We start from the raw sequence: 20,656 nt of genomic DNA, 5'->3' as shown, positions 1-20,656 counted from the left end.
TGGTATACCACAAGTAAAACTTTTTGTAGAAGAACCTAAAAAGAAGAGTCTGGATTATTTTCTAAAATATTCTTTTGATTTTTTTTTTTGAAATCTAGTTATTGTGTGAATATATTGTGAAGGCATCTCATAGCCTTAAGCAGGTATAGTAAACAGTCATTACTTAGAATTGAGAACTAGCTCAGTTGTAACATAATCCTTTCCTCTGAGGGCAGTATAGCATTACTGAAAAAGGCGTACAAAACTCATTACTCTGAATGACACATATTTTGTCCTGTTTTCTCCCTCCCTCCCCCCTCACCTCTGCCCTCCCTCCTTCCTTCTCTCACTCCCTTCTTTCCCTCCTTCCTTTCCTCTTTTATTTCTTCCCTCCTTCCTTCTTTCCTCCATCCTGTCCTTTTTTTTCATCATGTTTTTCTTCTTCTCTTTTGTATTTCAGGAAATTCATCCGAAGCAATCTGCTCTTTCTTTGGATGACAGTGACATTGAAGCTCGGCTTAATAGTTGGAATCTTGGGGTAAAAATGTATTTGTTTTATGTATGTATGTTGATGTGGCAGAATCATATTGTACCTGGAAAACAGCTGCACTAATTTAATTCTAAACAGTGAATCTTACTAGACATTAGACATTTAGTACCGCATGAGCACTGGGAAGGGCTTGTGGAACAGGAAAGAGAAATAACATTCCAAAGAAGTGTGAATATTCCCTGCCCTTGAGAAGCTGACTTTCTTGTTGGTGAAATAAGAGATATACACATGAAACAGTTAAATAAACTTTAAGATAGTATATGATCCAATGCCAACATGAATTATATAGAAAGGAGAGCGCTGAGGTGGAGGGGAGAGGAGGAGGCCTTGGAGAAGCAAGGTCATTTGGGTTAAAAAAAAAGTTCTCTGGGAGCCTTCAGGGATGGGCCGCCATGGTGGACAGCAGTTTTCATGTTCAGAGGATCTGGTGCAGTGTGTTTGGGTGGGTGGGGAAGAAGGGGGCGAGGAATTCGGGGCAGAAAGAGGCGTGAAGAAAGGTGTGTGGTGGTAACTGGGACTCAGGTAGGAGGTTGGAGGGCAGTACCATCATGCCGGATTGTATTGGAGCTTTGAATGCTCAAGTGAGAAGTTTAGCTTTTAAATCTTAGACAGTAAGCTCACTACTGCCTAAGATTTCTACGGTTATTTTTTTTCCCTCCATATTCCACTTTACATATATGCTGTTTAAATGCTTTCAGGAAGTGAAAGGGGATTTAATCAATTTTTAAATCCCACTTTATTATTATAAAAATTATTTGCAATTTGAAAAATACAGAAAGTCAGATGAATAAAATTTGCTTTAAAATCTTAACACTGAGATGTATTAACTTTTATATATATATATATATATATATATTTCCCTCATTTTTTCTGTATTTATAAAATTAAGTTTTAAACAAAATTGGGGTCATATTATAAATACTATTTTATTATGTGCTGTTTTAAATTTGGTATGTTTATAATAGTTCTATTAGCATGAATATTAATGGTGGCACTAATTTTTCTTTTGGGTGGATATTTCATAACTTAAGCATTCTGACATTTTTGGACGTGTAGGTTGCTTCCAGTTTATTGCTAATATAAGTAATACTGCAATAAAATTCCTTAAAAAGAGTCCTGTTATACTTATTTGGTTGCTTTCTTAGGTTATGTTAGATCTTGGTATATTGCCCCCAAGAAGGTGTATACCAATTTGTTCTCCAACCAGAAGTATACAGGACTGTCTATTTCTTATTTCTTCACTGACATCAGGGATTGTTATTTAAAAAAACAAAACAAAACAAACCTAAAACCCTTCCTCCTAATCATGATCTCTAATGGAAGCAGTGTTTGAGGGCAATTGTCCAGGTGGTGCTGTGAGGGCTCTTACAAGTGCATAGAAACGGAGAAGGGGACCAACCGTCTTATAGGTGTTTGTGGTGGACTCCACACTGGTGTGATTTCTGTGAAGATGGAAAGGATGGAGAAGAAAAATATTTCGGAGAATAAAGACTGCCTACGGGTTGACTGGTAGGCTGAACAGGAAGGAGGCTGCCCAGAGGTTCAGTTCCAGGAGAATGGAAGGTTGTCTGTCTGTCAGTTAATTGAGTGTTGGGGGTGGGGTGGGGGGACCATTTCTAAGGTTTCATGCTTTGCTGCAGGCTGGTAGAGTAAGGAGAGGTGGTGAGGTCCGCTGAGGCATTCAAGGTGTTCAGTTCCCCTAGTGGGTCTCCAGGGTGGGAGTCTTGCCTGGAACAGCTCTGGTCTTCAGAGACTTCAGAGGGAGGCGGGCTAGCTTGGCAGGGGCCACAGCTGGGGCGGGGCCAGGAAGGCATTAAAGCCGTGTGAATGAATCTCGAGTCATTTTGGGGGCTGTGTTAATGACAGAGAAGAGAGAAAGAATTGATCAGGAGAGGGCAACAGTAGGTCCAAAGAAAGCCATTTTCACATTTGAAGAGGTGGGGAAGTCCTGGTTGGGGGAGAGGCGCACAGGAAGCCCCTCAGAAAGACCACTCTTTTTGCCAGAAAGCAAAAAAGTGAAAAATAAAATTGTCAAAGTGAAAAATAAAATTCTGGGCTATCCTTTTTTTTTTTTTTGTCATAATAAACTGATTTTATTAGAAAAAGGCACGTTAATGCCAAGTGCTGGAGAAATGTAAGAAATACGCCTGCACAACCATGTATGCTTCCTTCCTGGGGGGAGCAGAGGGAGAACAAGAGGACAATGACGGGCTTGGCAGGGACCAGGGCAGAGAAGGGCCACCAGGGGAGGTAGTGAGGTCAAGTGGCTCGTTTTGTGCCAAGGACACAGCAAAGGTCCTGAGGCACTGATTCACGTTAACCAGACTCACCAGATAACATCACTCCTTCCAAGGCTGGCATGTCAGCGCTCTTAGAGGCCTGCTCCCAGACTTGGCTATCCTTTTAAACTTGCCTTTGCCCTTAGCCATTTGAAACTTCTGATGTACATTTCTTAGCACACAGAGTACTTTCATGATTATTGAACTGTTTAGAGGATTAAAATTTTCATTTGTATAATAACACTAAGATAAAACATCTAAAATATTTTGAGGTAATACCTTAAAACTAGGACTGCCTGGGGTTTTGTTTCACATTTTTATTGTTCAAAGACTGCACTAACAGTGTAAAATATGAACGTCTTGCATTTTTATATATTTATAACGCATATGCATTAATCAGGTTGAGCTCTATCTCTGGATCACAGTAGAGTAATTTAAATATCCAGTGTATTGAAAAGCTTAGATTTTGCTTTGATTTTAGTTTTGTATGAGAATGTGTGATGGACTTATTTCTTTCTTCCTCTGAATGATCAGTTAATAGCTAGTTAATGTGGGGGCTCTATACGAAGGGCACATTGTTTATGTTGCTGGCATGCCTGTCAACACCTACGTTCTAATGCATTAGATGTTCTAGATTTTTAATTTTCTAGTTTTTGTTGAAAGTACATTTTTGCCCCAATTATATTCTTTCTTTTACTAGGAGTTATGTTCCCTAGGAATACATAATTCAAGTATAGATTTACTTTGTAAACCCAGCAATTAAATTTTTCTCCTGTATTTTTTTTATTACTCTTTAACCTTTTTAGCCTTTCGTTTTTGAGACGCTTTCTTGCTTTGTTAACATGTATTTCACGCATGACTGTCTTTATATAATTTTTTCCTTTTTTCCTGAGCACGGGCGGGGGACCCAGAAGGGGGAGGGCTCTCCCGGGCCTTCCATCGGGTCACCAGTCCCCCACCCGTTCCCACTGGGCCTGTGTGCTGACTGCAGAGCCTAGCTCCCACTGAGAGCGAGCAGCGGGGGCGCTTTAGGTGACCCCCTTCGGTCAGGTCTCTGCAGGATTCGTGTGGGAGATCTCCCAGGACAGGCAGTGGAGGGAATGGGACCCGGCGGAGGATGGAGCAGGGGAGTTCCGTGGGGGCGAGGGACCCCCGATCCTGCGGGGAGCTCCCGGGTGGACAGCACCCCTAGGGTGGCGGCTCCACCGGAGGGCAGGGCCCTTGGGGGAGAACCTCCTGTCCAGGGCTGGGGGGCTCCTGCGAGCCCTCTGCAGCTGGGGATGCCCCGAATTCCCCCGGTAAAGAGTGTGGGGCCCGTGGCTGTCCTCCCTGTGGTCGCCCCGCCGGGGCCTGTCGACCACGGTGCTTGGTCATCGGGCGTAGCTGTCCCGCCGCTGAGCGGACACGCGGGCGAGTGCAGGTGAGACGAGCAGGTCCAGGTGATGCGAGTCCAGGTGAGAGAAGCAGGTCCAGGTGACGCGAGTTCAGGTGAGACGAGCAGGTCCAGGTGTCGCGGGTGCAGGTGAGACAAGCAGGTCCAGGTGACACGAGTGCAGGTGAGACGGGCAGGTCCAGGTGACGCGAGTCCAGGTGAGACGAGCAGATCCAGGTGACGCGAGTCCAGGTGAGACGAGCAGGTCCAGGTGACGCGAGTCCAGGTGAGACGAGCAGGTCCAGGTGACGCGGGTGCAGGTGACAGGAGCAGGTCCAGGTGACGCGGGTGCAGGTGAGACGAGCAGGTCCAGGTGACGCGGGTGCAGGTAAGAGGAGCAGATCCAGGTGACGCGAGTCCAGGTGAGACGAGCAGGTCCAGGTGACGCGGGTGCAGGTGAGACGGGCAGGTCCAGGTGACGCGAGTCCAGGTGAGACGAGCAGGTCCAGGTGACGCGGGTGCAGGTGAGACGAGCAGGTCCAGGTGACGCGGGTGCAGGTAAGAGGAGCAGATCCAGGTGACGCGAGTCCAGGTGAGACGAGCAGGTCCAGGTGACGCGGGTGCAGGTGAGACGAGCAGATCCAGGTGACGCGAGTCCAGGTGAGACGAGCAGGTCCAGGTGACGCGGGTGCAGGTGACAGGAGCAGGTCCAGGTGACGCCGGCGCAGGTGAGACGAGCAGGTCCAGCGGACGAGGCGCCCGCGCTGCCCACGAGCGGAGTCCTGAGATAGGCGACGCGGACCAGTCGGAAGCCAGGGAGCTCAAAGCTAATCCATGCGGCAGACGCCGCCGCGCAGTTTTCCGAGGTGATGGCACCAGTCCCCGTGCTCGCCAGGCTGCGCCGGCGCCACCTCCTGCCCTTCTGTTTTCTCTGCGGTACTTGGTGGTGTCAGCTTTTCTTTTAATTATGAAACAGCCGTTCTTGACAGTGGTTAGTGACATGTCGGTGTGGTTTTAATATGTGTTTTCCTAATGACTGATAAAGTTAGATGCCTTTTAATACGCTGATTGACAGTTTGGGTAGCTTCTCAGAGTGAAGTGCTTGCTGAAGACTTTGCCAGTTTTCCTGTTGGGTTGTCTGCCTTTTTCTTATGAATGTGTGAGAGCTTTGTATCTCTTCTGGATGAGTGCTTTTGGAATATAGTATTATAAATATTTTCTAACACTTTGTTGCTTTCCTTCATTCTCTTACTGGTGTCTTTGATGAACAGAAATTTTAAATTTTAATGCAGTTCATTTTCAGATGTTTTCATCTCGTGAGAAGATGCTTTTTGTGTCCTTTTTAAGGTCTTTGACTATCCTGAGTGCCTCAAGATATTCTTCTATGTTTTCCTCTAGCAGCTCTATTGTTTCACTTTTTCTTTTTAGATCTACATGCCGTCAGGAGGCGATTGTAGTATATGTTGTAAGATGGGCACTTAAGATTTGTTTTCGTCCCTTATTAGTATCCAGGTGACACTTCCATTTATTGAGAAGACTATTCCTTTCCTGCTGCACTGCAGTGTTACTTGTCTCATGAATCAAGTGACAGTACGTGTATGTTTCCGTTCTGTTCCTTTGGCTTCTTTGCTTTTCCTCTTGTCAGCGAATGGTGTCTGTATCTGTATTTCACTTGTGCTCATTAAATGTTTGTTGAAATGTGAATAGACCAATGAATGGACCTTCATTTTTAGTATTTTTTCTGTGGAAAACATTTTTCAAGTTCTAAAATATTGACTTAAAAACATTATTTTGAAGCATAATTGACGTTGATGACTATTTTATGCTATAGAAAGAGTTTTGGCAGTTCTGATGGATGCTATGACTTAACTCTTATTCTAGTTGTGCTACTAGTAGTATATTGCCCGAGAATTTCCCTTCCTGTAAGATAGCTAAAATGTCAGATGAAATGTCTTTCTGTTTTTCTGGAGCCTTGGGACATCTCTGTTTGCTCAACATTAGTTAGTCTATAAGGAGGTCAGTTTGACCAAATCCTGAGTAATTTGAAGAAACAAACTGACAGAACTCTTTGTAACCGAATAATTCTGCTAAAAAACAAAACAAAATGTCGAAAGCCAGTTTTCATTAGAGAGCATTCAGATATCTGTATTTATGTCTAGTTTAAATTATTATTTATTTTATTATTGTGACTGTTTTTCAAACAAGAAATGTTCTGTCATGTGATTTATTCATGCTATTGGAATTAAATTATTTTGGCTTTTCTTTTTCTTTTTTTTTTTTAAAGAACTTTTATTGAGATACAATTGACATGCAATTAACTGCTATATTTAAAGTATACAATTTGGTATTTTTTTCCTTATTAGTAATGTATATATGGCAATCTTGGCTTTGCTTTCTGTATAATATTTTGTTAGACTTTAATGTTTCACATTAAGTTCTTTTTATATTCCATTTTGGACATTCCTTATTGTGGTATTCTTTCTTGAGGTATTATGAGAGAACAAGAAGTCTTCTAAAAGAGTATGAAAAAAGTCAATGTTAAGACTGTTCACAGATTGCTGCAAGTCCATGTTACTTGTGGATTACAAAGTGGGAACATTTAACTTCAAAGCACATCTGGCTGCTGTTATAAAATCAGAAAATAGATTGCTTATTTCCCTCAAATAGACTCAAGAACACACTCTACTGTGAATAATTCTCATTACATATTAAAAGTGGGTATGAGACAAACTCAACATATTGTAAATGAATAACAACTACAGAAGATTTACGTTTGTTTACAGTGTCCATTCTTGCTTTTAAATATGAGAACAGACTTTTTTTTTTTGGTCAACAAGAGAGAGGAAATTTATGATAACAGGATGAGTCCTTCACTTCTGTGTTTAATGGCTTTTAAAGATGAAGAGGATGAAATAGGAGTTGTTTCTGCCTAGTTGAAAGGCTACATTGTAATTAGCTAAACCAATATTTTGTACCCTGCTTATAAATGTGGAGCTGGGTAAAAATAAGTCACAGATGGTTTTCTTGGCTTTTGGTTTTAAATTTTAAGCTTAATTAGAGCTTGAGCATCTTTGAGAATTCTCTGTTTCCCTCTTCCTTTATTTTCCTCCTTATATTTAATTCTGCTTCATGAATTAGGGTTTTATTTGCATGTGTCTTTGAAGGACTTATTTCTATGCTGGTTTTCTCCATTCCAAAAATAGAGAATGGTTACTTACTTTTCATATATATACCTTCAGACAATAAATATTTATTGAGTGTAATTTGCTGCCTGCTGGAAATTTGCTGCCTCTTTTTTTTCAAAAAGCTGTGTATATATAGTACAGCGTTATTTACTAAAGACTATGCCTCTTTCTCTGGTATAATATTTAAGTAGATTTTATTATTATCTTTACTTCCCAAAGTAAATATACTAATTCACACACCCAGCAGCAGTGTTCCCCATCTGGAACACTTTTGTTGTCAAGTTTTTAATGTATGCTAGGCTGGTGGCTGTAAAATACCATCTTTTTGTGCTATTACTTTACATTTTTCATATTTCTAAACAGATTGAGCATATTTTCATGTTTATGTGATTTGGATTTCCTCATCAGTGAAATGTGCCTCAAGTTTTTCCCATTTTTTCCTAATGGGCTGTTGTTCTTTTAAAAAGGTCTTTTTTAAAAGACCGTTACACATTTTGTAGGCTAATTGTTTGTACAAATATCTCCATCCAGTTTACAGCTTGCCATTTCTTCTTTTTTAAAAAAAATTTTTAGGGGAGGGTGGGGGGACTCGAGGGAGGGTGGGGGAGAGTTGAGGGAGGGAGGGAATATGTGGATATGTGTATAAAAACAGATGATTGAACTTGATGTACCCCCCCAAAAATAATAAATTAAGAAAAATTTTATTTATTTGGCTGCGTCGGATCTTAGTTGTGGCATGTGGGCTCTTTGTTGCGTGGGCTTCTCTCTAGTTGTGGCATGCAGGCTCCAGAGTATGTGGGCTCAATAGTTGTGGTAGGCAGGCTCTGTAGTTGTGGCACAGGCTCAGTAGTTGGGGTGCACAGCATGTGAGGTCTTAGTTCCCCGACCAGGGATCGAACCTGTGTCCCCTGCATTGGAAGGTGGACTCTTAACCACTGGACCACCAGGGAAGTCTCTTGCCTTTTCAATTTATTTATAATATCTTTTTAAAAGAGAAGTTCTTAATTAAAGTGGTCAAATTTATTAATTACTTTTTTTGTTTATGCCTTTTTTGTGTGTTGTTTAAAGAAATATTCTACTCTGAGGCCATGAAGTGATTCTTTTCAGTTGTCCTCTGAAAGATTTTACAGTTCTGCTTTTAACTATAAGTATTTAATCCTTTGGGAATTTATTGTAGATGGTGTAAGGAAGGGCTCTGCTCTTATTTTCTTCCTCTTTTTGACCACATCCTTATTTTCTCAATAATTTGCAGTGCTGTATCTTTCATGAATCACATTCTTATATATATTTGAGTTTCTGGTACTTTCCAGTTAGTTCCTTTGACTTATTTTCATTACTATGATTTTATTATGTGTTATAGGACAGCCCACCTCGATCTTTTTCTTTAGGCATGTCTTAGCTATTCTTGTCCCTTTATTTATTTATATACATTCTAAAATGAGCTTATTAAATTTTCCAAAAACCCTATTGAGATTTTGGTTTGGATAAATTTAGTCACTAGATCAAGTTAGGGGAAATTGACATTTTTATAATATTGAGGCTACCCAAATACATGGTTTAACTCTCTTTTTATTTCAGTCTTAATGTCTTTCAAAAAAAGCTTAATTATTTTCTCTAGAAAGGGTTTATGTATTTTTTTTAGATTTGCTTTTAGGAATTATATGTTGTTTTATGATTATAAATGATGTCTTTGTAAAATCATCTTTTACGTAGATGAGTTTTGCTAATTTATAGAAATGCACCTGACTTCTACATGTTGGCATCTGGCAACTTTGAGAAGTTCTTGTTTAGTCAGCTTCTGTTTAACATCTTTCTATTTTCTGTCTTTATTTGTTGTGTTCTTTAGGAACTCCCTAAAATTATTTAAAAGTTATACTTGAATACATATTGTTCTAGCAGTGGTGGAATGTAAGTATCATCAAATACTGACCTGCAGGAGAGTGGCCTACCTTCAGTGGGCTGTCCACAAAAGCCTGATGAATCAGGGTGCTGGAGACAGAGCAGTTGAAAGGAGGACTGTATGACAGTTTTCCTCTATTTCATGGATTTAAAAAAAAAGTGATTCTTTTTGCTGACAGGTTTTGATTTTGATTTTCTATATTTTTTATAGTAAGATTTATGGATATCAGATTCTTTTTTTTCTGTTCATGATTATTTATATTAGGTTTTTCTGAACAAGCAACAGCCAGTGAGCGTATGAGAGTGGTGGCTTGGGTAGCTTTCTTTATTTCTTAGTTCAGGAAGGCTGTCTTCTGTTCCACTGAACTGCAATTTCTTTAATAGATGGTGTCTTTTGTGGTTGTTGTTCTGGCCTGTCTTCAGATTCTTTGATTTCGTCTTGTTTCTGTAGGGCCCTTTTCTTTAGCCCCCTTTTAAATTTTTTTTTCATCATGGACAACCTTCCTTCCAGGGGTCTTCCTCTACTGCAGAAGTGCTGCCTTCCTATGACTGCCTTCTCTAGTTCTTCACACTTCCCATGACCTTCTTTTGACTGCTTTGTCTCCAGCACTCTGATCTTTCAGGATTTTGTCTGACCCGCTTACGGCAGGCCTCTTTCCTTCTATAGGCCAGTATTTGGCGACACTTATGTCCCACCACCAACAGGACCCTCAGGACTTCCTTTCTTCCCCATGTGTCACTCAGGTTTGGCCAGGATCTAATTCTGCTGATTTGTGATGTTTCTTTGGCCACTTACGTGTTATTTGAGTTTTTTGTAATCTCTTTCTCCTTGCTGTGATGAAAGCATGGGTGATGGGTATTTTTATTTGCTCTCTTTATGGATGTGTATGGGTTTTTGGAAGATGGGGAGAGAAATTTAAATCCAGGCAGTTACCATTGCTTTATGGGAACCAACCTCCAGATGAAGGAAATTATTTTGTAAATTTCTCCTGATCTAGGTGCTGAAATATAGTTATTCTTTAGATCATATTTGTTCCTATAGAGGCTTAAATTTTTTTTAATTTTTAAAAATCTTTATTGAAGTATAGTTGATTTACTATGTGGTGTTCATTTCTGCTCTACAGCAAAGGATTCAGTTTTACATACACACACACACACACACACACACACACACACACATATATATTTTGCACGTTCTTTTCCATTATGGTTTATCACAGGATCTTGGCTACAATTCCCTGTGCCACACAGAAGGACCTGGTTGTTTATCCATCCTATTAAAATTCTTTTGGTTAAGTTCTGTTTTTGATTTCACTGCTGCTATATTCTTTGATTAATTGATTCTTTATCCTGAACTTTATTGTCAACTGGGGTATGAATTGTTCCTCTTCCTTGATTATTAATTATCATACATCATTTGAGGAGATTTTTGAAAACACAATGGGATTTTGGAGGAGTAGAGCCAGTATAATACATATTTGAAAAAGTTTGTCAGTTGATCCTAATGGTTTACTTCAGGGTAAGAACCACTGTCCTAGGTTGAAGTCCTAGTTAGTGTTACATTTATATTCTTGTACACTTTTAGATTATCCATGTAGCAAAGTGTGAGTTTATGATGTTAAGAGATTGGAATTCCATGATAATGAGTTTTAATTATCACTTCATTTGTGGATGAAATAGTTGGGATAACAAGCAGTGTTTCTAATTGTTCATATAGTACATTGATTCAATACATATTTCATTGAAAGCCTGCTACATGTTAAGTGTTATGATAGGCTCCAGGAATACAAAGTTGAGAAGCCCTCATCCTTGCACTCACTGAGCTTAGAGATGGACGTGGAGACATGCTGACCAACATGTAGATATAATAGGAGAGCCACGGGCATGTAGATATAACAGGAGAGCCACGGGAGACACACAAGATGCTTGAGGAGATAAGAGGGTGGGGTCGGGTGCAGTGTGCCTCTTCCTTCCTTCTTTTTTCCCCCTCCCCCCTCCTTCCCCTCCTTCCTTCCTTTGTACTGAATATTTGTGGGGCATCCGCTATCTATTGGGTCCAGTGGTGGATGTTGGGATAGGTGTGTTACAAGACAGACATAGTCTGTTTTCAGAGTTCACAGTCCTTTGCAGTAGAAGATGTTAGGTCACAAAAAGGGAATGAACCTCCAGGGTGCTACTGCAGTAATAGGAAGTTAATTAAATTTTCTGGGGGAGAAGATTCCTGAACTGAGAGTCTTGAACAAGTTGACCCCATGAAGAAGTTGGGAGAATGATTTCACAGGTTGCAAAGACTTAGATGTGAGAGAAAGTGTAGTGCTTTCAAGGTAAAGCAAGTTGTTTGGTGTCCTTGGAATATAGGGTGTGAGAGGGGGCATAGGAAGGTAGATATAGGAGTCCCAACGGAACTTTGTATTCCAGTTGCTGTTATGGTGGTACAGTTAAGAATTCATGTACCACATCTGCCTGGGTGTGTAGTGATTAAATGGAGACTTGAAGGATGCTAGGTGCATGCTTATAGGGGTCGGAGGGGTCGATGGAGGCAGAGAGGCACAGGAAGACCTCCCACGTCCTGGTGATGCAGGTCATTCAGGGTCCTGGGGGGGGAAATGTGAGGTGAGGGGACGTGGGCGAGGCTGCTGTTAGGGGTCGTGCAGGTACATTTATGTCTGTGAAGGAGCTTACACTTTATGTTGGTATTTTATTTGCTAGTGGTCCACTAAAAAACACATCATGCAATACCCATTCCAAGGAACATACTGAATATTCAGACATATGGAAAACACTTTTGTTATGTTTGAATTAAAACTCAAACATTAATGTCTTTATTTTATTTTAAAATTTTCAGATAGAAAATCCTCGGTATCTGAGACAGAAGCCTATCCCAGTTACTTTGGTAGGTGAGAATTGCATTCAACTTTTCCTATGGTCAGGTATTTTAAAAGAAAACAATCATTAATGTATTTGGAGAAAATAATGCAAGTCCACAGTGTGAAGCATGACAGTCCTGCTAACCCTATCACTTGGAAGTGAATAAATGACTTTTTTTCTCCAGTGTTGGTATTATTTTGGCATGAACTTTAGTAGGCAATTTCGAGTTTACTTTTGGATAAACCAGGCCTGAAAAAGTATCGAATCACTCTTCCTCATTCAACAGATGACTCCCAAGTTCAGCCTGAGAAAATCCAGCAGTCTCCAGGATGATCCGTTACTCTCTCGAATGCATGAGAAGGAGGTAGGATCGAGATAGTTCTGATGCATCCAATTTATTAACACGATTTTTGTGTTTTGTGTACTGTGGGTTTTCAGGTCCTAGTTACAATAACGACTCACAGTAGGAAGAGGTTGCTCGCACAAATGTAAGATACCGGTGCAGGTGGGGCAGGGCTCCTGCCACTTTGTGATGCCTGTCTTCCGTTGTGTGTCCGGGCTCCAGGCCTGTGGACAGACTGCGCTGAGGGCTCTCTCCTGACTGTCACTTCCTGATTATCAGGCCCTGGGGTGGGGGGGCATGGCAGGTTTTAGAAGCAGGTCTTTGACCTCAGTGAATCCCTTCATCCTCTCTTTATCTCAACTTCTTTGTAATGTATCTTTCTAGTTTTACTATTTTTCTGTTTCTAGTATTTTAAATTGACCTGATAAATTCAGCTATGCTATAGCTGATATAGGACACAATATACTGTCTTTCTTTGATCATTTGCAAATAGAATTATTAGAGAGGCAGGGTGTTTATTGGTTAAGAGCAAAGGCTATGGAATCAAGGATATGTGGATATAAATCCTCTTTATCCGCTGTGTGAAAATGGGTAGATACTTATTCTCTCTGAGTCTGTTTCTTCACCTAACTGGGAGATGTTTGCTTTACAGGGTTAGTAAGGAGATTTTGTAGTCTTTGGGTACCTATGCATTCCACGTGTATCGGTAGTAGTCATTAAACAGAGGTTAATTTGCTTTATTATTTTCTTTTAAAAATTTTATTCTTGGATATTTAAAAATCATCGTTATTATTTTATTTTTGCTTATGACACCAATGAAACACTGGTCATCTGTGTGGTATGATGAAAGACTATTAGATTAGGAACCTGAAAATTGATGCCCTTAACCTGCCTTAACCATTTTCTAGTTGTATGACCCAGGGAAGTCAAGAATATTAGTTTAGTCTTTGTTTAAACAGGGTTGTTACCAAGTCAAAAGAGAATATTAGTTTAGTCTTTGTTTAAACAGGGTTGTTACCAAGTCAAAAGAGAATGTATGTAACTTGTAAATGGTAATGCACTACTTAAATGGGCAAAAGTGAAAAATGTTATTGGACTTACATTAATGTTTGTAATTAACTTATTTCAATAATTTTATCTTTCATTTTAATGAGAGCCTTCTAAGAACTTCTGAAATTTAATTCAATTTGGGTATTATCAACATGATAGAGTTTTCTCACCACCCTATTTATACAGTATCACAAAAGACACTTTTTTTTTATACTTTTATTTATTTGTTTATTATTTATTTTTGGCCGTATTGGGTCTTTGTTGCTGCGCACAAGCTTTTTCTAGTTGTGGTGGGTGGGGGCTACTCTTCCTTGCAGTGTGCGGGTTTCTCATTGTGGTGGCTTCTCTTGTTGTGGAGCACCAGCTCTAGGGGCTTAGGCTTCAGAAACTGCAGCATGCAGGCTCAGTAGTTGTGGCGCACGGGCTTAGTTGCTCCGAGGCATGTGGGATCTTCCTGGCTGGGATGAGGGACTGAACCCGTGTCCCCTGCATTGGCAGGCAGATTCTTAACCACTGTGCCACCAGGGAAGTCCTGACGCTGATTTTTTTCTTAGATATTCTGTACAATATCATGAACATATATGTTTATTTTTGTTGATAATGGAGGAGGAAGGGCCACTTTTTCTTATAATTTCTTTTTTAAGAAAAGAAAATTTTAATTAAAAATTTTTTAAATTTATGTTTTCTTATTAATTGATATTGAGTATAGTTACTTTACAGTTTGTGTTAGTTTATACCATACAGCAAAGTGAATCAGTTATACATATACATATATCCACTCTTTTTTAGATTTCCTTCCCAGGTCACCACAGAGCACTGAGTAGAGTTCCCTGTGCTATATACAGGTTCTCATTAGTTATCTGTTTTAGACATAGTATCAACAGTGTATATATATCAATCCCAACCTCCTAATTCTTCCCACCCCCTCTTTTAAATTTCACTCTGGTGGAGTGACTGCTGCTGCTCTCCGTGACAGTCCGTCCTCTTACGGCTCCAGTGGAAGGCAGGCAGGGTTTGTTTCTCAGTGCACGGCTAGTGTTATTGAAAAAGCTGTTGAAATAAAAAAGAAATTACATTCTAAAGAGCCCCTTTGAGGGTAATACTTACATTCAGATGCACCTTCTTTGGAACTCTTGTTTTGAAATTCTTCTCTTTTGAAAAAATTGTCATTAATTATTTTCACACGTCATTCTAAGTCATTACCAGCTGTTTTTCCTTTTCCTTTGACTGTTGAGACTGCTTACCATAGAATAATTAAAATAATTGAAAAGGCCTGTTGTCTTTTTTAATTTTTTCAGTTTTTGGTCTTTTGTGAAATAATGTCCTTATGTTTTATGATGACATCTTGGGTCAGGGGTAAGCATACCAAGGCTCCTCACATATGTGTTGAGAGAGGAAACACTGACAGCTACCGTGTGTTGCATCAGAGATTCATTTTAGATGTATGTGGCTTTACTTTTTTCCGCGTCCTTGTGTTTTTGTTTTTCATTTTGGCATACTGTGAAAATATTTGTGGCATCATTGAGAAGTTTGCATGTAAACATCAATTTACACCATATCTTAAAATATATCCAGTGTATATTTTGGCTAAAATAACCCTTTGTGTAGTTACATAGTCGTTTCTGACTTTTTTTGATGAAATTTTTTGATCATTTTTTTCCCCATCCTAAAATATTTAAAAGTATATGCAGAGTTGCCCCAGTGTGAGAACTATCTTAATTTCATCTTTCTTTCTTTTTTTTTTTTTCGGACTCTTTTTTTTTTTTTTTTTTTAGCACACGGGCTTAGTTGCTCCGCTGCATGTGGGATCTTCCTGGAGCTGGGATCGAACACTTGACCCCTGCATTGGCAGGCGGATTCTTAACCACTGCTCCACCTAGGAAGCCCTCATCTTTCTTTTAAAGTAGTATTTGTGTTTATAAAATAATTTGTGGATTTTTATTAAAGAAATTCTGGAAAATAGAGACATACATAAAGAAGGAAATAAAATCACCTATAAAACCAACAGATAGAAATAAAAACACTGGTAAAATATCATTGCGTTGTCTTTTAGTCTTTTCTTTTCTTTCTGTAAATGTGTTATTTTTCTTTAGAAAATTGAGATGATATCTATATTGTTTTGTATAACTTGAGTATCTTATGCTACTAAATATTGTTTCTAAGCGTTTATTTTAATGGCTGTATTATAATTTATATTATAGAATTATCCCCAGTTAATTTAACCTATCCTTATAGTTGGGTATTGAGATTGAATTTTCAGTGATGTAAATAATTCTGGGAAGAATATCCTTACATGTCTTCTTTATATGCATTCTGACTATTTCGATGGGGTAATGAATTATGTCTTATATGGTAAATTGAAATGATGGATTTTTGTAAGTTTAGTATTATAAACAATTGTAACTTCTAAAATAAAAATTAATACTTTGAAAGTCTCAGGAACGTTGTGCGTGATTATAAGGTAGAAGTAAAGAATGTGTTGTATGCAGAAATGGGAATGAATGTAAAAAGATGAAGGTCATTAGGGGCCGTTTGAGGGCAGAGGAAAGTGGCCGTTTAGATTGCCTTTGTAGCTGTAAAAATACTAATTACATTTTTAATACAGAGCATGTATTTTTTTTAAAGTTTTTTTCAGTTTCAGGACACAGTTTTTTTAATATTTTCATTTTTGAAATAGAAAATACTAATCATTAAAGGAAAGATATTCAGACTCTAGGAAAAACATTGATTTTCCTGAATTACGTGTGTATCTCTATGCTAAACATAACACAGCTGTTAGAGACCATGGTGTTTCCCCTGTTCTGGTCACTAGAAAGATCAGGGCTTCCAGAGCATATTTGCAGCAACTGTAATATTTTATGACATGGACTTTTGTGTGCTGTCCTAAATCTTTGTCCTTAGTGGTCTCTCACTATTTCATATTCTTTTCACTTTTTTGTTTATCTACTTTAATCTTATCATATTTGTGTAACTCAGTATTTGTGTAACTGTCTCAAATTCTTTCTAGAATGGTGCAATGAATAGATGGTTAAATAAAAAACTCCATCTGACAGAAAAGAATTAACAAAAAAGAAAATACCAATCGTGCTGCTTTAATACTTTCGTCTGTTTTCTAACTTGGGTTTTTCTGTAAACGGAAATGCCTGGTCGTGCTGTGATGTGCATAGTTGTTCTTGAGAAGGATGCTTTTATGTGTCCTTGGTTCAGTTGCTTCTGTTAGACATTTACTTGTGAGCGTGAGGGTACGTGCGTTTCTGTTTTGAAATTCGGCCGGCTCTTGCATGTCTACATCAGACAACCCTGATGTGTCTTGTGCGTGTTCTCATCTACAAATGCTTTTGTTGTTGCTGCATGGCATTTTAAAAATAAGAAATAGCATGGTTTCAAGTGAGTTAAGTTTATTTTAAAATTAAATATTAAATTCAATAGTAATCTTCATTTTCTCAACACCCAATCTTTTCTCTCAAGGTAATCATTGCTAAAAATTTAATTTGTATTCTCTTTGAAAGTTTGTAGGAATATCTCATTTTTAAAATACAAATAAGATCCTAGAGCATACCCTAGATACTGTTTCGTTTTGCTTTTTAAATTCGAACATATATTCTGATGATTTTTTATATCAGTAGTATGGCTTCATCCTTTTAAACAGTTGCATTGTATTTTCTTTTACTGATGGACCACATTTTATTAATATAGATTCCTGTTGAGGGATAGAGGTTATGTAGAGCATTTTGCTACAGCAAAGTGTTTCGAGAATATCCCTGTGTATATTTGTATGTATTGCATGTTTATTCTTAGACAATAAATCTCGAAATTGTGTTGCCCAGTAACAGGGTCTCACGTTCAGATCTTTGATTGACATTGACAGGTTGCCCTTAAAATGAGGCCATGTCTGCCTTGGGCTGAAGGTGTGGGTGAGAGCGGGGAGTGACCATCAATGGCTGTGAGAGCTCTTTTTTTGGAGTGATGAAAATATCCTAAATTAGACTGTGGTGATGTTGCATAGTTCTCTGCTATATTAAAGGACACTGAGTTGTATTCTTTAAGTGGATGAATGTTATAGTATGTGAATTATGTGTATCTTAATAAACTATTAAAAAAAGGTTAGGTCTATTTGTACTTGCACCAATAGCACATGAGAATGTCTGTTTTCCCATTTCATCAACACTGAATTATAAACATTTTTATTACCTACGAGATGAAAAATACCGCCTTGTTGTTTTGATATTTACACCGCTTTTATTATAAGTGAGAATGAACATATTGTTGTCTGCTCATTGTCTTTTTAGTCTGGCTCCTGCGAGCTGTCTTTCCTCGCCTCCCCACGCATGTGTTAAATTGCTTGCCTTCATGTGATCCCACAGAGCGACTCACGTGTCATGCAATTCCGGTCTTTTCTTTGTCACATGTCTTACAAGTATTTTTCTCTGTATGTCTTTTGACTTATTTCTATTTTTTTTTTAATGTTTGGAAGTTTTCTTTTCAGTAGTTGTATCTATCAGTCTTTTCTCTATGGCTTCTGATTTTTGTATTGTGTAGAAAAGACTTTCTTATTCCAAGATTATGAAAAAAATTAATTCATATTTTTGTCTCTTTTTAAGTATATGTATATATTTTGTATTTAAATCTCAGACCCATTTCACAGGGTTTTACTATAAGTAGTGATGACAATGTAGGTAAGTCAATTCTTTTTTTTTTTTCTTTTTCATTTATTTATTTATTATTTTTTTGGGGGTACACCAAGTTCAATCATCTGTTTTTATACACATATCCCCATATGGTTAGTCAATTCTTAATGTTATAAAGTCAAAATTTAGGAGGTTGAAATGCTTAAGTTAAAGGCTGTGGTAAGTGTGGAGAGGATTGAGTGGTATGAAATTCTATATAGATTACAGAGTTTGTGTTTAATAAATGATTTAATATTGTTGATGCTTTAGAGAATCCTAAAATATTTAATTAGCTTTTGGAAGTCAAACTTCATAAAACACAACTTCCATTTTAAGTTCATGATTGTGTGAAAAATATCTTAGATGTCAAGTGAGTAATATTTACAATATTATTTTATTAGAGTTGAAGAACTGTAGTAATTTTCTTTTGACTGGTAAACACACACCTATAAAATATTTTAAGATTTGAAGTTTTTTTTTTTTTCAATTTATTTGAAATTGTGGGAAGACAGGTTCGCTGACTGGTCCTGTATTTTAACCTTAGCCTGTCACTCACAGACGTACTTGGACTTCTTGGCCTTTGTAATTGCTAACACACTCCCTGTGATATCCATGTCACAGGCTTGTGTGACCTTGAGCACCGGCAAGCAGTGGGGTTCTTTTTTTTTTTTTTTTTCAGTATTCTTAAAAAAAGATTTCTGGATGCAAGGATTCTTCAATATACGCAAATCAATCAACGTGATACATCATATCAACAAATTGAAGGATAAAAACCATATGATCATTTCAATAGATGCAGAAAAAGCTTTTGACAAAGTTCAACATCCATTTATGATAAAAGCTCTCCAGAAAATGGGCATAGAAGGAAATTACCTCAACATAATAAAAGCCATATATGAAAAACCAAAAGCCAACATCGTTCTAAATGGGGAAAAACTGGAAGAATTCCCTCTAAGAACAGGAACAAGACAAGGGTGTCCACTCTCACCACTATTATTCAACATAGTTTTGGAAGTTTTAGCCACAGCAATCAGAGAAGAAAAAGAAATCAAAGGAATCCAAATTGGAAAAGAAGAAGTAAAATTGTCACTCTTTGCAGATGACATGATATTATATATAGAAAACCCTAAAGACTCTACCAGAAAACTGCTAGCACTAATTGATGAGTTTAGTAAAGTAGCAGGATACGAAATTAATGCACAGAAATCTCTTGCATTCCTATACACTAACAACGGAAGAGCAGAAAGAGAAATTAAGGAAACTCTCCCATTCACCATTGCAACAAAAAGAATCAGTTACCTAGGAATAAACCTGCCTAAGGAGGCAAAAGATCTGTATGCAGAAAACTTTAAGACATTGATGAAAGAAATCAAAGACGACACAAACAGATGGAGGGACATACAATATTCCTGGATTGGAAGAATCAACATCGTGAAAATGTCTGTACTACCCAAAGCAATTTACAGATTCAGTGCAATCCCGATCAAATTACCAATGGCATTTTTCACAGAACTAGAGCAAGAAATCTTACGATTTGTATGGAAATGCAAAAGACCCCGAATAGCCAAAGCAATCTTGAGAAGGAAAAATGGAATTGGTGGAATCAGGCTTCCTGACTTCAAGCTATACTACAAGGCCATAGTGATCAAGACAGTATGGTACTGGCACAAAAACAGAAAGGAAGATCAATGGAATAGAATAGAGAACTCAGAAGTAAGCCCAAACACATATGGGCACCTTATCTTTGACAAAGGAGGCACGAGTATACAATGGAAAAAAGACAGCCTCTTCACTAAGTGGTGCTGGGAAAATTGGACAGCAACATGTAAAAGAATGAAATTAGAACACTTCCTAACACCATACACAAAAATAAACTCCAAATGGATTAAAGACCTACATGTAAGGCCAGACACTATAAAACTCCTAGAGGAAAACATAGGCAGAACACTCTATGACATCCATCAAAGCAAGATCCTTTTTGACCCACCTCCTAGAATCAGGGAAATAAAATCAAGAATAAACGAATGGGACCTCATGAAACTTAAAAGCTTTTGCACAGCAAAAGAAACCATAAACAAGACTAAAAGGCAACCCTCAGAATGGGAAAAAATAATTGCCTACGAAACAACGGACAAAGGATTAACCTCCAAAATATACAAGCAGCTCATGCAGCTTAACACCAAAAAAGCAAATAACCCAATCCACCAATGGGCAGAAGACCTAAATAGACATTTCTCCAAAGAAGACATACAGATGGCCAACACACACATGACAAGATGCTCAACATCACTAATCATCAGAGAAATGCAAGTCAAAGCCACAATGAGGTATCACCTCACACCAATCAGAATGGCCATCATCCCAAAGTCTGGAAACCACAAATGTTGGAGAGGGTGTGGAGAAAAGGGAACTCTCCTGCACTGTTGGTGGGAATGTAAGTTGGTACAGCCACTATGGAAAACAA

General features: G+C 38.4%; 1 protein-coding gene across 32 annotated transcripts in view; it reads left to right on the top strand.

Moving 5' to 3' along the window:
* Window positions 1-20,656, top strand: part of CEP112 (centrosomal protein 112) — a 406,171-nt gene that overhangs the window by 41,626 nt on the left and 343,889 nt on the right. For 28 of the 32 annotated variants that reach the window (XM_057713720.1, XM_057713717.1, XM_057713710.1 and 25 more), the window contains 3 exons: window positions 440-517; window positions 12,110-12,157; window positions 12,419-12,496. In XM_057713720.1, the coding sequence (XP_057569703.1) occupies window positions 440-517; window positions 12,110-12,157; window positions 12,419-12,496 (204 nt within the window). Of the gene's footprint in view, window positions 1-439; window positions 518-12,109; window positions 12,162-12,418; window positions 12,497-20,656 lie in introns of those variants that run through there. The other 4 variants (XM_057713718.1, XM_057713712.1, XM_057713732.1 and 1 more) reach the window with 3 other exon arrangements.

This window comes from Hippopotamus amphibius, chromosome 17 (genome assembly GCF_030028045.1).
Source record: "Hippopotamus amphibius kiboko isolate mHipAmp2 chromosome 17, mHipAmp2.hap2, whole genome shotgun sequence".
NCBI lineage: Eukaryota > Metazoa > Chordata > Mammalia > Artiodactyla > Hippopotamidae > Hippopotamus > Hippopotamus amphibius.
This window is presented reverse-complemented; position numbering and strand designations above follow the sequence as displayed.